Source organism: Oreochromis niloticus, linkage group LG5, assembly GCF_001858045.2.
Source record: "Oreochromis niloticus isolate F11D_XX linkage group LG5, O_niloticus_UMD_NMBU, whole genome shotgun sequence".
Taxonomy (NCBI): Eukaryota; Metazoa; Chordata; class Actinopteri; order Cichliformes; family Cichlidae; genus Oreochromis; species Oreochromis niloticus.
The window spans coordinates 19,572,715-19,589,428 of NC_031970.2; the positions used below are offsets into that span (position 1 = coordinate 19,572,715).

Here is a 16,714-nt window from a genome sequence, read left to right on the forward strand (position 1 = left end):
AATTTTTTTTTACACTAATGCAAGATTAAAAAACACTGACTGTTGAAATATTTCGTCACTGGTGGTTAATAACTCATTCATCTTGAATTCTTTGAACAGTGCTGAGCTTTTAACATGAATCTTTTCCTGTTCCCTAAATTGGAAGTACTAACCACTTTTGCCTACAAAGCACAATAACATTTCTTGCTTGTCACCTTTTGTGAACCAGTCATCACCCCTTGGTCATCTGACTCGACCTCAAAATCCTTAAACCCTTACTCTGTTTGTTATCACGAGAAGTTGATAGAAGACGTTCCCATGTTTTGTGTTATAAAAAAGGAAAAATTCTTCTTTGTCTTCTTCAGCATAGAAGGCTAGCCCCTGTATGCATACCCTGGCTTCATCATTTCCTGGATAAATTGAAGCCTTGTGCCTAGATAAACAACATAAAACATGAACATGAACAAGGCTACCAGATGGCGATAGATACAGTTACAGATGGTTCCTGGTCCTACAGAAGTTTGTGGGGAAAGTGTTTTCTGTCTTGGAGTCTGTAAGCATTTTCCTGATTAATTTTTGGTCTATTTTGTAAATTCTGGTGATGCAATGTTAAAAAGGAGGATTACCTATGGTATGCTAATTGGCTAAAAACACACGAGCAATTTGTCCCTCCTCATAACATCTGGGTTTGTTTTTCTTTTTTTTAAAAACTAAAGTGTTTATGGTGAAAATATTCTTCTCAAGACTTTTAATGGGACTTGAAATTAAAGTAGCTGTGTTCATCTTTCAAGCTGTCTATGAGCATCTACAATACCAAAAAATAGTTTTCAGAGTCTCGGTATTAAAAGATATAGGAAAGTGGGTCTGATGACATCCCTGATAGTTTGTTTTATTTCATCTTATTAGAATTTTCAGTAATTTAACTACGTTTTTTCTTTTGAATATTTTTTTCAACTGCTTTTACTTACTTTACATATTTAATTTTACTGAGCTATTTTAGTTGAGTTAATTTGTTACAGGTTGCTTTAACACAGGAATTTTGCTAATTCTGGGATAAACAAACTATTTATATGCTATTCTTTGATTATTTAGCAATACATCACAAAAAACGTCAGAAAACTTTTTGTCTTTTTCAAGGTGAATATAGGCTTAATATCAGTTTCGAATGATTTTCTGATTAAGTTTTTTAGTGTTAATTCATGTAATTTAGAGACACTGACCCTTTAAAATGTAAACAATAGGTTCAGTCTCTAAAAAATAGATATAATTTATATGTAATATAAGTACGTTATAAGGTATAGGGTATCAGGTAAAAATCTTAATCTTCAGACTTCAGATTTAAACCGGTGACAAACAGTAATAAGTAATTTCTTAGTGAAAAAATAAACCAACAAGTTCCATGTAAGCCAACAATAAATAGACCTAGTTCTTCATTCACTGTAACTCACAGGTCATTTCTAATATAATTTTGATGATCAGAAATAAAGAGGAAGCATGTTAAAGAAAAAAAATATTTCAATATTTATTTGCGGTATAAACATGTCTTGTGTTGATTCAATATACTGTACAATACGTAGGGTCAATCGCATTACCTTCAGTAGACAGAAAGGTGAAACTGCCCCAGTTAACACGCCCCTTCTTTTTATACACAGACAGATTGCATCTTTTTTTTTTAAAAAAACTGTTTACAGCACAATACAAAACAGCTATTCAACGTGACTTTGAAGCTGTAACACGATGCAAGATGCATTGTCAAAAAAATCCCTGAAAATTTCCTCACTGAGGTAACATTTTTAAATCATTCACTTTTTCTTTCGCTTTGTATTTCACGCCTCACTCCTCGCCTCCTCTTGCTCATTCACACCTTTCTCTCCAGAGCACAATCTCACCAAGATGTAGCTACAAGTTTAAGGACACAGAAACGGCCGTTCCCGTGATCTGGCAAATTTACAAACAGAGAAAAACACTTAATTTCTCTTTCATTGTTACAAAGACACACACACACGCACACGAAAGAAAGAAAGAAAAAAAATCACAAGAAAGCAGCTTGAAGTCAATCGTTTCTTTTTAAATAGAAAAGCTCTGTTCTGAAATATATTTCAATCCCAGGGTGATCAAGTCTGTGTTTTTCCTATTGTATGTGGGAACTTTTGCATATAAACTCAAATATATATATATATATATATACACATATATATATATATATATATATATATATAGATATATATATTGTGACATATACAGTATAGTCATATTCATATTGAAAGGCCACAGGAATAGCATAGAGCATATTATATCAAAACCAAGAAGGAAAAACACCTTAATCACCGTAGTTATTCAAGCCAGGTTGGCGTAAGGACCTACTGTGAACATAACTGGCATGCTGAACCACAGCTCTGTCTGTGTGGAGCAGTCTGTGTATATGTGTGTGTGTGTGTGTGTCTTTAAATGTGCGAGTCTTTCAGGTTTGTACTGGACACACTGGCCCTATATTTTGTACACCCCAGGAGAAATGTTACTTCAGTCCATAAGCCATAAATCGAGCTGGATCTTGTGGATTTATATAGAATAGATATAGTACAAAAAGAAGAGAATTTAAAAATGTTGAGGTCTTGGATCTACAAAATACTGCAAAAAAAGGTGTTTTGATATATTGCAGAGTAACAAAGAGGACCTCGTGTGACCCGTTACGGCAAAAAGACAGCTTGTAGTCTGTTATTACCGTGCTCTTATTCCAATAACAGATAACAAACTTTTTCTTCTTTTCTCTACACAATGTTTTTTTTGTTTTCCAAAGTGAGATACAAAGAGTATTGAACAGTCAGCATTAGAAACAAGTTAGAAAGATTATATAAGGCCAGCTAAAACCAACCCTCTTCAGATTCCCCTGCTGTGCTCGCAGAAAACCCCGTTCGTGGTTTCTGTTTAGACAAACGTCCACATCCCGACTTTGAATGCTAATTTCCGCAGTTTGCTGTAAACACTGGACCTCGTGCAAAAACCGCTTGTATGAGATCTCTAACTCTAACCCGACAGCGTGCTCGATCGATAACAAACCTCAGCATCTACCACTTACCCCTAAAGCTGGACACATATCTCATCTTTTCATTTTTCGTTTCGTTAAATAGAATATGAAAAACAACCAGTTTGCAGATTGTGAGGTTTCACAACATTTCTACTTTTGTAAAATCAGAATTCTGTTCAATGCATGAGCAAAACTATGAACGTGACCTCCAGCTTTTTGGGGTCACTGTTTCCTAACAACAGCTGCCTCAGCATCTTTATACTAGTCCCTGTCGAGCTAAACATATCCCCTGTTACACCTGGCACAGAACACCACCTGGACTGCTTTGCTTTAGCAGGGTGTTTTTGTTTTTTTGGGAGCATACAGCTCTCTGATTACAGCTGCAAATAGCAAGTTATTTCTCTTCTTTTTTCCCAGTGATTGTAATTACGGGCATTGCTATATTTGTTATGTTTTTTTGTCCGCTGATTTCCGACAGCAAGACTTTAATCTCCGCAGCGTGACCCTCTGCTAGGAACATGTTTGAGCATGAAAGCTGGAAGAGAAAAGTAAACTTTGGGGGTTTCAACTTAAGGAGCAGACTTTCTGATTAACAGGTGGTGTACATCAGGCTCAGCTGTGCAATTATAACACGTTCATGCACGAAGAAGACGAAGAAGAAAATGTTCTTTCATGAGGCCCAGTGTACCTACAAGTCCAATTAGCGCGGTGTTGTTTGGAGTCTTTCTCAAAAATCACCGCGGGTTTGCTGAAGTGCTACAGATGCGGACGCCGTCTCAGAAAACGCTTTGACTACATGCTGTGCGCCGCTGCGTTCAGCAGCAACAGCAGTTAAATAAAACGGTCCTCATTATTTGTCTTTCCACCTGGTAAAGTAACGTCCAACCCGTGGTTGAGTCTACTGTTACAGAGCATACGGCACCACAGCATGCTCTGGTATACAAAATAATAAAGATCTGTTTAATATTCGCTCTATGTAGGATATTCATTTGTGTTTAATATAGCTTTCATATAATAATATACCCAAGGCTTAGGGGTGAATCAACTCAGACACAGCTGTCTTTGACAAAACGAGTGATCCCTTCTTTTTTTTAGTTTTTAGAAAGACCTTTCCTCTCAATTTCCTCCAATTCTGTTAAGGGACGTGAAACTGCTGAAGTAAGTGAAGTCTAGCGGAAGCCAGTCCCAGTCAACCAGACCAGAATCCAAACACAGAGACCAAGGTATACCCGCCCCCCCGGGTCCTGAAACACACAAGAAGTTAATGTAGGCCAACAAAACTTTGGGGTGCAGGTTATACATTTGATCTGCCCAAAAAGTACCTCAGTGACCCAGAAATGTTAATACTGACTTCCTGTCCCCGATCCGTAACCTCTAACCGAGTAACCCTTTTTGGCAAAACGTGCTGGTGGAACAACTGTGGTGATGAAATCAATAACTGAGGAAGTTTGACCGAAACCGACTTTTTGACCGAAACGAAACAAATGATTAAAATCTTCAGAACAGCTGACTGAAACAACTGGATGAACAGTCATATGGGGAAGGAAGAAGGAAGTGGGAAACGCGCTCGAAAACAGTTGGCCAAGTGTCAAACACGCAGGAGTAATTTCTCCCATCTCCAGCCGTGAATCAGTTCCTAACCCCATGCCCTACTTCCAGCCCGCTGCTTGTTTTAACCCCTATCCCTGCTCCTCTGCTCAGGGCCCAGTTTTTGCTCCCTCCCCGCTGAGCCGTGCAGCTGTCAGGACTCGTCGCAGCCTGGGACTGACCTCTCCACTCCTCTTCTCTGAATGTCTCTTTATCTGACTGCTTCCAGCACAGGCCAACAAAGTCAATGGCTACGCCACTGTGCAAACTGCATTAGGTCATAAACCTAAAGAAAAAACAAAACTTAAAAAAAAAAACTAAAAACCCATTCCACTTTAATTTTACAATCTCTTAAGCCATTATTGGATTGGATTAATTTTTGGACAAAGATAAGATTTCTATGTATTCATATATATATTTATATATATATATTTATATAAGGTATAGATCTGTGCGTAAATGTACATAAAAATATACAAAAATGCATATAGACATACTGAATTTGTTAAGGACTGCCCATACATTTTCTGCTATGTACGTTAACATACATACAGTACAAACATACATACTGTGTTTATATCGTGTGTGTGTGAGTTAATTCCTTGGTTTTTAAAAACTCTACATTCAGTAGAGCGAGATTTCCTATGAGCAAATCCCAGCTTTTCCACTTGGCACCAGTCACCTCGGCTCGAGAGCCGAGACAAGGAGGATGCAGTCATCTTATAAATCAAGCGCTAAAGATTTTCCGTGTTCCTATCTTTGTATGAAGCTGTCTGTCCTGCTGCGATCATTTAGTTTCTCAGTCAAGTTAAACCTCCCTTGTTCTTCGTTTACGAGCTGATAAGGGAGAACGGCTTTGTTAACCCACAGCATCCTCCTCTGGGTTGAAAAAAAAAAAATCTCCTTTAACGTGGCATCCGTGACTCCTCCTGTCACGTCAACGCTGCTCCGTGGTCAGGCTCTCGGACAACGAGCCTCAGGAGGCTAAAACATTCATTAAAACTGGCTGCTCTCCTGCAGTGCAGCCACTTGCTGACATGGTAACAATACCACCATGCCCCCCACCCCAAATCCTCGTATGTTGCAATGGGGGCAATCCACATGAAACTGAGACTCTCATTTTCATGTGGATTCTAGGGTGTCCAGCTGAAACACGTTGTGATTGGTCGGGGTGGTGAAGAAGAGCTGGTCGTGCGTCGGCGAGTTCGAGTGGTTGTCGCAGGGGCTGTTGAGACCCAGCGTCCGCTCAAAGTCAAGGAGCTGGCCCATGAAGTTGAAGTTCGGGGAAATGTTTGACTTTTTCCGCTTCACAAAGTCGTAGGCGTCGTTGAGCGACAGGTTGAGCTTCTGCATCAGGTAAGCCACGGTGACGGTGACGGAGCGGCTGATCCCGGCCAGGCAGTGGACCAGTATGCCGCACTTTTTGGAGCGCGCCTCGTCTGAGGAGGAAGGAGGGAACAAGGAGATGAGAACACGAATGAGAGACATGACTACTGACCGTGTTTCATTCTCAACGCTGAGAATTAAAAAGATCAATGAATCAGAAGGAAACATTTCTCTCTATATATTATAACGCAGACTTTCCAAAGAGCTTGTTGTCTGAGGATGAAAAGAAGGCAAAAGAGTGAAACAAGTGTACCTCAGACAGGCTTTCGCTCACTGGAGAGCTCCGGGACTTGAGAAGGTTCAAATGCTCAGCTGGCATTATTTCTACTAGATCAGCAAGTAACAAAATCTGCCTGATACTGGGTCATACTGCAGCGGAAGTGGCCCCACAGTGCTTTAATTTGCAGAGAAGCTTTTGAAAAACATCGTGTTGTCATAGCGAGACTGACAAACAGTAATCTGTGGCTATCATGAAAGCTGAGTTACTTTCTGAGGTACTTTTAAGTCATTAAATCAACCAACATTTGCAAACGTGACTGGCTTTTATCATTTGACGCTGCTGTGATTTAAGTTTTCGCATGTTCACCCTGTGGTTTTCCCCTGGTACTCTGATTTACTCCCATAGTCCAGACACATGCATGCTAGATTATCTGTTCAGTCTAAATGAGCCGTGGATGTGAGCCTGAATGATGTGACGAGCTGTCTAACTTTTACCCTGCTTCTCACGCTGTGACAACTGGGACAGCCTCCAGCCACCTACCGACAGCAGCTGGACTAAGGAAACAGATCGATAGATAGATGGATCATTTTGAACTGTTGGTCAGATAAAAACAGATAAATAGTACTACACAATTTTTAAAAAAAAAAGAAGTAAAAATCACCCACTAATTTGATTTAAATGTGTTTACGTTCTTGATGGTTGAGCAAAACGGGCCATAGGTAGACTCTAGGAAACAGTTTCAGAAACAGTTGCCACTAATTCTTGGGTGTAGGACTGTGATATAAGTCCACCAACACTTAATAAACACAAGCAGCTAAAACTATCTAAACGAAAAATCAGAAGTGCCTCGTTGAGATTATTATATTTTCAATCCAGAGTGACCTCTGTCGCTGACGGCACAGTGTAATTTTTCATTCTGCTTTTTAGCTCTCGGTCTGTAGGAAAACCTGAACAGAAAAAGCATCTTACATTATTAACCGGTTACATCCATCCACCTATCAGTTTCGAGCCCTTGCACTCGCATCTCTACAGGCCATTAGAGTGAGAGTTAAGTGCTCCGTCCCTTCCTTCCTTTTCTTCCTCTCTCTTTCATCTCTCACTGCCTGCGTCTCTTGTTGTAGGATTGGGGTCAGTCGGCTCATGAGCTCAGGCTGCCAAGGCGATGCCAAATTAAATTTATATGTGATGTGTGCTCACTTTCCGCAACGAAGACGGGGGCAGAAATCCTTGCCCGACGAGTGAAAAACCAACTCGAGAAGCCTCAGAAGTCGAATAAGTAACCGGCAGTTCATCTGCTTTAACCGATTACATCATTTTACTCGTGCTTTGCATGTGCAGTAATGTAAGGATTTTCATTTATGCAAGAAACTTCAAATCCCTCCCCTTCTGCATTCTTGCGTTCACAAAAGAAAAAGCACGTACAAACAATAATTTGAGGCATTTAAGGGACTGCAACTTTCAGCAGCGCAGTGTGAAGTCATATCGGCATCTCCTTCACCCATAATTACCCTGTTATTTACAAAAAAAGATCCGCTGTAATCCCTGCTTATTACAGCCAGCTCCATTTAACATCAGCGTGACCCAAATCTGCCACGACCTCTGGCTCTGGCATATGTCTCACTTCCTCCCACCTACAATGAATCATTACTCTAAAGGAAAAAAAAGGGGGCGGGGGGGAGAGTCGGTGGTCTGGACAATCTAAGACATGCATGAAGACTTTGGCACTGACTCATCGGCGAGGGAATTCACTCATTCTCTGGGAATTAAGTGAGAAGGAATGACGGGAATGATGGGAAACACTGAAAATGGGACAAGATGAGGACCAAAAAAAAAAAAAAAGTCCTCATCTCATTCTATCTTCAGCGTGACCTCATTCTCAAAGAATCCATTTCCATGTTTTATTCACAGAATTGCCTTTTCATTCTACGATTTTAAATTCCTGTTTTATCAGTCACAGTGAAATGCAGGCTTAGCAAAACCGCGCTAACATCCGTCTTAAACTGTTTCCAAAGAAGCTATTTATATGCACGACTTATGATTAAAATCTTGGATAAATGCAGCCAAAGTGACTAATAAAGAGCAGATAATAACGGCACTAAATGGACTAGTACTTAAATAGCACTTTTGTAACTCTGTGACTCTAATTGAGCACTTAAAGCCCTGTTTTTTTTTTCTTTCTTTTTCACATTCATCCATTGACATACATTCATACAGTGCTTTGTTCTTTGGCTCTAAGTGCTTTCTAGTTATTATACAATCTAACATGTGGATTTTGGACTGTGATTGACAAAACATGCCTCTTATGAGACCTTGGGCCCAACCAGCACACTGATTGATAATGAATTTAACTTCTTCAGATCCCTGCCCTGACCCAAAAACACAACTGCACAGCATTCTCCACTCACCTATGAAAGAAATGGCCTCAGGGAAAAACTGAGAGAGGTTTTGGCTCCAGTGATCGGAGATGGGAATCTGTTTGTACTTGAAGTCCCCTTCGTGTTCAAACATGTTGGGCAGGTTGGGCGTCACGTTCAGGATGTACTTGATATTGTACTTGCTGAGCACATCCAGGTTGGCGGAGTCTTTGGCACAGCCCAGGTAAAGGTAGGGCAGGATCTGGACGGGGAACGCAGGCTGGTTGTTGGGGAGCGGACTGCCCTCCGACTCTGTGGCGCTGCCCGGCTCGCGGTCCGATTCCCCGTCTGAGCAGTCGGAGCTGATGCGGAGCCCTCCGAGACCGAGGACGGAGGCTGGTGGGGAGCTGCTGGGACAGGAGCAGTCCAAATTGGTCTCGCAGTGCTCTGGGTACTCTGACTGGAACTTGTTGAAGCCACCTGGAGCATGATGAAGACAAAGGAAAAACAAGCAAAAACAAAACATGTTAGTATAAAGCCAAGAAAGCAATTTCACTGTGAGGAGAGGAGGGGGTTTAAAACTCTACCTTGTGCATAACCAAAGGCAGGAGGTATGAGTAATTTAACATGAGCCTGGATAAGAAGAAATTAACATTGGGTCCAAATAATCTGAGAAAAATTTGGTGCTAAAATTGGCCAAATGAAGAAAATCTCTTCACACTCTTTCTTTTTGATTACAGTTGCTTCAGATATCAGAGGCGGTATTAAACTTTGAATTGCACGTGATATTCTACGTGTGTAAAAACGCTTTTATTGGATCCATAGGCATATTTTCACACACACCCGTGACAGATAAGTTATAATAAGTTGGCATTTACGTCAGTTTGAGATGGGGGGGGGGACACTGTAGACAGATGTGGCTCCATTGAGAAAAGCTGAGCCCTGCGGAGAATCAGCAGCAGAGCAGGACAGTCAGCTACAACACTACACAGCTCAGCGGACTTTTTGTGAATGGCAGCTCGAGGCTTGTGACTCCCGTCAAAGATTTCTATTATCTCGTGGTTAAATACCTCTCTGCTATGGTTATAACACCTCATTTCATCGCATTTCATCTGTCATTTTTTAAATAATGTCCGCTTTCTCCACCTTTTTATTTTATTTTTTTTTCTGTGGGATTATTCGTAGCGCGTCGTCGTGTCCTGGTTTCTGTGTTCATTCATGAAAAAAACCCGCTCGTCTTTTCCTGAAGGAGCACAACATGGCGGGGCCGTACTTGCAGCGTTTAATTGAAAACACGCCGCATTCCAAACTGCTTCTTCTTTCTTTTTCACTCGATCAAATTACGTTGTTTTGTTATCGCGTGTCTTCTTTCTAAATAATTTCCACGCTTTGCGAATTAATAAATAAATAAGTAAAAATAAAAGCGATCATTTTGGTCGGAAGCAGGAAACATCTGTCGAACAGCTACTTCATTCTGACACTGGATCCGATTTGTTACACATTTTGATTTTGTAACAGTGCCACTTTATTTTAATATGCGGAACTCATTCAGTGTTGATCAACTGTGTGTGTGTGTGTGTGTGTGGACAGATGAGAACAGCTGGATTTATCTGAAGTGGCGCCACATTTTAACCCCCTTCAAATCCCCCCTACAAACACTTTATCGATGCAATAATGTTTTATAAGCTACTGATAGGAGTGGCTTGTTCAAGCTTAGCTATGTGACTCCACCAGATAAAATCTGCCTTAACACACAATCTGTTCCAGGCGTGCCACAACCCCCCCAAAAACACCAAACTCACTTAATGTGGCGTTTAAGTGCAGCATCCCAGGTCTGACAAATCAGTGTGATTTACACTCGCTGTCTTTCTTTCTTTGCCATTAATTGTAGTGAGTGACACTACCACAACACTCGTCCAGTTCATCTGGGACTGTCTAAGTTAATCAAATCAGAGCGAAATTCAAGCAATTTGCTGCAGTTCACTTGGAGAGGAAGTAGTGTGAGAGTTTTATGAATTAAAAGGCACCACAACACAAACAAAACCTCTAGATTCAAAGCAATCTGATCTTACCCTCTAGATAAAAAGCCTTGCACCCGTCGTCCCGGAGCTTCTGCAGGAGCAGCCCAAGCACGGAGCTTCCCAGCCCGGACTCCTGCCGCTCCGAGGTCGCCTCGTCGTACAGCACCACCACGTCCGTCTTGCACCTCTTTACAAATTTCTCCTTGTCCTCGTTGTTGGGGATGATGGAGCGAATGGGGAGGTTCCCCTTTTTCAGCCTCCGGAGCATGAGGCCCGGGATGGCCAGGTTGATGGCCGACTCGATGTGCGAGGACTCGTACAGCTCATGGGGTCTGCAGTCCAGCAACAGCAGAGAGCTGGCCCCGGACTCCAGCTCCTCCTGCAGCCACTCCACGCTCTTACTCGACATCATCGTCATAGTCACGATCACAGAGCATCCCCACGGGTGATTAATTCTCATCAGTGAAACGTTAATCCTCCTGTCGCCTGCTGTGACATGAGAACAACACAACAGAACAGAGGAAAAGAAAAGAAAAAAAGAAAAAAAAATCACGGCGCTAAACTTCCCTTCCCGCGGCCACCACCACCACCGCCACTCCTGCTGCTGTTCCTGAGGGCGCAACGCACCCAACACACACTTCCACACGCGCGCACACACATCCAACACACACGCAGCGATGCCCCTCCGGTGGGAGCAGGAAACTTGAACATGCAGAGGTTTCTTTCCCTCCTTCCTTCAGTCCGATTGAAGCGGAGGTTTGACTCCAGTCCATCGACCGTCCATTTGGTGAGCTCGCTCCAACTTTGACGCGTCCGCAGAGCGACGAAACGGCCCAAATGAGCCTCGTTACTCTCTCGGGATGTGAGAGCCGGATGAGCCGATGATGCTAAAGCCCATGATTATTGTTATTACTGGACATGCTTGGCCCGTGGAGCGCCTCTGGTTTGTCATTTCCACTGGATGCGTTAAAGAGGCTCTGCAGGCTTGTCACTGAGGAGAGGGAGGAGCGCACAGATTTAAAGGCGCAGAGCTGCTTTAGAGTCACAGGAGCTCAGTGTAGCTTCACAACATACTATCCATTCATTGATTCTCTGTAGCTTATACTCTGAATTAATAAAAAAAAAAGGCCGACCTAATTCTACAAATTAAAGCCCCACGTCCTCCAACGGTGGTGGACATCTGTATCCTTTGAGTCTGTTAAAATCTGAGTCTTTTTTGTGTGTTTAATTTTGCTTTTGAAGAGTTCAATTGTAAAAGCAACTTTTAAAAACACTTCCTTGTGGAACCATGAATGATGTTTTAGGGATTAAAAGTTTATTCCCGAGTCATTCCCCTTGTTTTTTGCTTTTTTCAGCCTCTACTTTCTCATCCCAAAGGACCTTGTGCCGAGATTATTTTACAGTTTTAACACTGAGTGAAGGTTCAGCCCTTTAAGCAAACATGTGCTCAAAGTTAACTTGTAACTACTGGTGTAAGTGTTGTAAGGTATCAACTTTATTAGGGACACTTCACATTTGTAGCTGTGCTTCCTTAAAGTTTAATCTTATGATGCCTGCCGTCATAGACCGGTAATAAACACAGTGCCGGATGTTCATATTTTAGAGCTTTGTAAAGATAATCTCTGTGGCAGGCCCGTCGTTTCGTGTTGTAAAAATAAACTGATCACTGAGTGCATTATTACAGATATCAGTTTTGAAGATAAAGCTTCAATCAACAGACTGTATCACGGAAGTGCGGAAGATTCCTCACAGATAGTTTCTAATTATCACAGCTTCATCCAAAAGCAATACATCTAAAAAATACAATGTTGTGTTCAGTAAACCAGCAGAAATGTAATAAAAAATGGAGTTATAAGTTGTGGCCAGTTATACCAAGTCTTTAGTTTGTTTGTGTGAAATGATGGCTCTGCGTGTACCCATAACTGAGTGATTTAGGTTCTCGGGTCCTTATCCTGTTCATTTAATAATCTGAAGGCACTCGGTGTTTTAATAAATCATCAGGCGTCAGACCTTTGGGCCTCGTGCCCAAGCAGTAACTCTTGTCCTACCATCAGTTTTCCCTTAGTCTCCACAACACATTAGCCCACTCACTCTGTGCACCTACACAGGTTTAGTTATGAAATTACTGGACACACTACTAACAGAAAGTTGACTTTTTTTTCCAGTTTGGCCTTATAGTTTCTAAGACATATCACAAAATCATATCTGACATCAAAAACCAGTACCAGTGTGGTGGTTACCCATCATCTAGCAGGAGCCAGGTTCCTCCCACAGGCCGAAGACATGTGTGTTAAGTTAACTACCTGTAGGTGTGAATAATTGTCTGCCCCCCCTCCCCAAAACCACAGAGGACATTTATATTTCAGCCAAACTCTGTTTCGAAATTAGAGCTAGGGGAAATGATAACATTTGGTATTTTTAAAATGGAAAATTAAAGTGACATATCTCCCATTTGGCAACAACAATTAAAAAAATACACACATTAATTAAAGGTCATGATGCTCAAATATAGTTGTAATATAATATTCTCCAGTCAAAAAGCAGCTGTCTTTAAAAATGTTTTGTTGATTGTACACATGAGGATGAGACCCTTCTGCTGCAGCAGCCAAGGTGGACCTGAAAAACCCTTTCCAGCCTTTAGACCATAAACCTACAATGATTACAGCCAAATACCCACAGCTTAAGGTAACAATTTTATGTTACCGATTTGAAGTTTTTTCTTTATGTTACTGATTTTTTAAATTTCGATTTAGCTGTTTGTACTGACTTAAAGCATTGTACAACTTACAGGGGATGTTTTTATCTTCTGTGTTAAGCAAATTGAGTGTCACATAACTATTAAACAAAAAATATCTGCATACACATCTGCATATCGAAGCAAAGTAGAGTACGTCTGTAATGTCTAATTAGCCCAATTTCATTAAAAAGGTAATAAAAAAAAGATTTATCATAAGATCGGACCACTGGGTTGCGTCTCACTGCATGTTTGCATCATGGGTTCAAATGGAGAAAAACAGTCGGAGGAATTTAAAAACATATCTTACGTTAAGATTTCACAAAGATGGGCAAGAATACTGAGGGCTGTGTGGTACCAATGGAAGCTGTAGAGACTATCCTCCGAAAATCACACCATGGAGAATTTGACCAATCTGGCAGTGAAAAACAGATGAGTACGAGCACAGAGGTTATTACTGGAAATCAGTTTCTGTAACCGCTCAGAGAGGGACAGTCATCGTCTGTGAACGGTCTCCAAGAAAAAAAAAAATCCAAAAAACTTCTTCCTCTTTGACCCCCCCCCAAAAAAACTAAAGGTTGCTAAAGAACATGAATAATGGATGCACATTCTTTGGCTTTAACATGACCTGGGCCATCACAGAGAATATATATACTCCTGACACTGAAGCACGTAGATGGGAGTGCAATGATACACAGCTGTATGAGTTTAAAAGGTGTTGGGGAGATGACACAGCTCTGTTGCTTCACAGCAAGTGAGTCCTGGGTTTGAATACCAGGCAGAATAACGGCTGCAGCTTTTCCTGCCATCACAAACGTGCCAGTTTAAATCCAAATGATTTTGGATTCACCAAAACACCAACTAACAGACTGCTCCCAGTCTCCGGAGGCCTGGTACCAGTAAAACTGTAGTTCCAGCTTGACAGAATTCAAATGCACACAATGCAATCAGACAAGAGTTTTAAAAAAAGAAATAGTTCAACTATGACCTGTGGAAGTATGTTGCCTGACTTGTATCCAATAGAACACCTTTGGAGTATTTAAATGAGAAAAGTAGAGTTATGCAAAGCCTCTAGTAAAGAGGACCTGAAGCTTGTGCACAGTTGGTTGACATGTTTGATGACAGTCCACATTGAGGACTGTCATCAAACATGTGAATCAAATATTTAAAAATAAATCAATAAGAACTTCAATCTCAGTAAAGAAGGGTAGCAATGACTTTTATTAAACTTGGTTCCCTGGGGGGCTCGCATTTGGGGACCCCCCCCACCCCAAACACACACACACACACACACACACACACACACACAAACCCCCACCCCAGATTTTGAAAGTTTAAAAAAAAAAAAGAGAGAGATACCACATGTATGCGTATATATATATATATATGAGTGTAGTCACATATCATTCTGTACCTTTCTATATAACGCCCTGGACGATCATCACCATCAATCACTTCTGACTGTGAATGGGATACAGAAGAATATATTTGTTCTTATTGCCACGGGGTCTCGTGGAGGTGTCACGCAGGGCTTTCTTCCATCTCTGCCCGCTCACTGGTGTACCTGCTACACAAACCGTCACTACGTTTCACCACGAATGACCTAATAAGGCATCAGCAGGTTGTGACAGAGGCAGAGAGGGGGAAAAGAGCAGCGTTTGATTTCCTCACAGCTGCAGAGAGGAGGAGTGGGGGGATGCACCAGCTGCAGACAATGACTCTTTATCCCCCCCAGTGACTTACACACAAACACGCACTCACTCACTAACAAAACACAAACACTCGCATACACACGCACACAAACTTTAGGGCTCTTGTGTTTCCACTCCCTTCATGGACAACAGGGTCTCTGAGCGAGTGTGGAGCTGCACTGCGTGTGTTTTTGTTTGTCTGCAAACAGCTCTCCGATAGTAAACAAAGCTATCATCATTTATTTTGATAATTATAGCACTATAATCTGAAACTGTACTCATTATGAAGCTCTAACGGAGGGTATAATTTGTTGTTGAAAGTCAACAAAATAGAAAGACAGAAAAATGATCTATTTCAGATCAGTTCATTGCACGGCCTGCTGTGCCACAAGCACATCGGAGTCCTTTTCAATCTGTCAAAGCACAAGTTAGCACATTAAAAAGTAGACACTTTAGCAAATCTTGCATTTTGCACTTGTTTTGCTGGCTTTAAAAACCAATCTAGCAGGTTAAATCTGAAGAAATCGCCTTTGAGTTATCAGGTGCCCATTCAGTTCCTGTCTGTTTAGGCTCTCAGTCATCATGGTCATGGTAGTCTTAAGCATCTGAGCTGCAGGTAACTGGGCTTCTTTTTATGTTAACCTTCGATCAAAGAGGCGTCTTCAGTTTTAAAAGCCGATGGGGAGTCCCAGGTATTTATGCTGTGTGTCTTTTACTTTGGAATCTGGATCTGGAAACTGGGCGTGATGTCATACCTGAGTTGACTGCATTCCAGTAAAAGATGTAATGCCTGTGACCCAGTGTTATTAATCAGATGGAAAGTGTGATCTTCAGGGCAATCAAGTCTAACATTAACTAGCATAATGTTAGCTTATAACCAGCTGTTGCTGTTTAGCTGGCTTGCTGTCAAAAGACGAGAGGGTCTAATAAATAAGCACATTTTCCTGTGTTAGAGCCCTGACTTCAGCTCAGGAGATGAGGCTTGTGGTGAGGAGGAAGAGGGTGACATTTTATCCAGATGCTAGTCGAGTTATCGCTTTGGTGAAGGGGACCGTTTTATATCTTGAGTCTGAAGGAGCAGACATGAAGTAAAATTTCACTTCATGGCACATGAATGCCAATGAATTCTCTTCTCCTCCGAATAACAAAATACCTAAAATGCGATTAGGTGGAACGGCGATGTTTTTCCGTTAAATAAACTCAAAAAACGACTCACCGTACGTTTAAAAGGAGAATACAGGACAGAGATTTACAGTGCAGCTTTGCTGGCTGCAGTAAAACAGTATAAATTCAATTAGCTGCATGTTTGAGATTTAAACAGTCAAAGCTGATCCCCTTGGTCTGGTGTGTGGGTGTTGTTCAATCGTTTTAGAAATGTGTGCAAACAACCATCAAAATGTCATCACTGTTTGATTTGAATGCAACTTAAATAGCTTTTTTCCTCCGTCTGATGCCTTCCCGCTTCAAAACGAGTGACTCGGGGCCTGAGTTATAATTGTTTTGTAGTTTTCTTTATATTTACAACTGTGTTTAGTTTTAAGGTTTGATCTTCGGTTCATTTAAGTTTCCGTTTGTGTCCAAACCAGCGGGTTTTCCTGGTTTCAGTTTAGTTTTTACTGTTTCAAAAATGTTAAATATCAGTTTAGTATGTTTTAGTTTCAGTTTTAATTTTTTGTTTTTAATTGTAGCTTGTGGTGCGTTTATCAAATGCAAGATT

General features: G+C 41.2%; 1 protein-coding gene and 1 long non-coding RNA gene across 2 annotated transcripts in view; one reads left to right on the forward strand and one right to left on the reverse strand.

Annotated features, from left to right (window-relative positions):
- Positions 1-16,714, forward strand: part of LOC109202267 (uncharacterized) — a 712,495-nt gene that overhangs the window by 543,182 nt on the left and 152,599 nt on the right. The window lies entirely within an intron of this gene.
- On the reverse strand, positions 1,477-11,890 carry LOC100691672 (dual specificity protein phosphatase 7). The gene is made up of 3 exons (XM_003454550.5): positions 10,624-11,890; positions 8,603-9,031; positions 1,477-6,030 (listed from the first exon to the last, which is right to left on the reverse strand). The coding sequence occupies exons 1-3, from the start codon at positions 11,030-11,032 to the stop codon at positions 5,714-5,716; spliced, it is 1,155 nt and encodes a 384-aa protein (XP_003454598.1). The 5' UTR covers positions 11,033-11,890; the 3' UTR covers positions 1,477-5,713.

Coding starts and splice junctions, on each gene's coding strand:
- LOC100691672 (XM_003454550.5), bottom strand. CDS start 11,032: ATGAGAATTAATCACCCGTGGGGATGCTCTGTGATCGTGACTATGACG. Junction 9,032..10,623: donor CAAGGCTTTTTATCTAGAGG/GTAAGATCAGAT, acceptor ATCATGCTCCAG/GTGGCTTCAACAAGTTCCAG. Junction 6,031..8,602: donor TGAGGCCATTTCTTTCATAG/GTGAGTGGAGAA, acceptor CTTCCTCCTCAG/ACGAGGCGCGCTCCAAAAAG.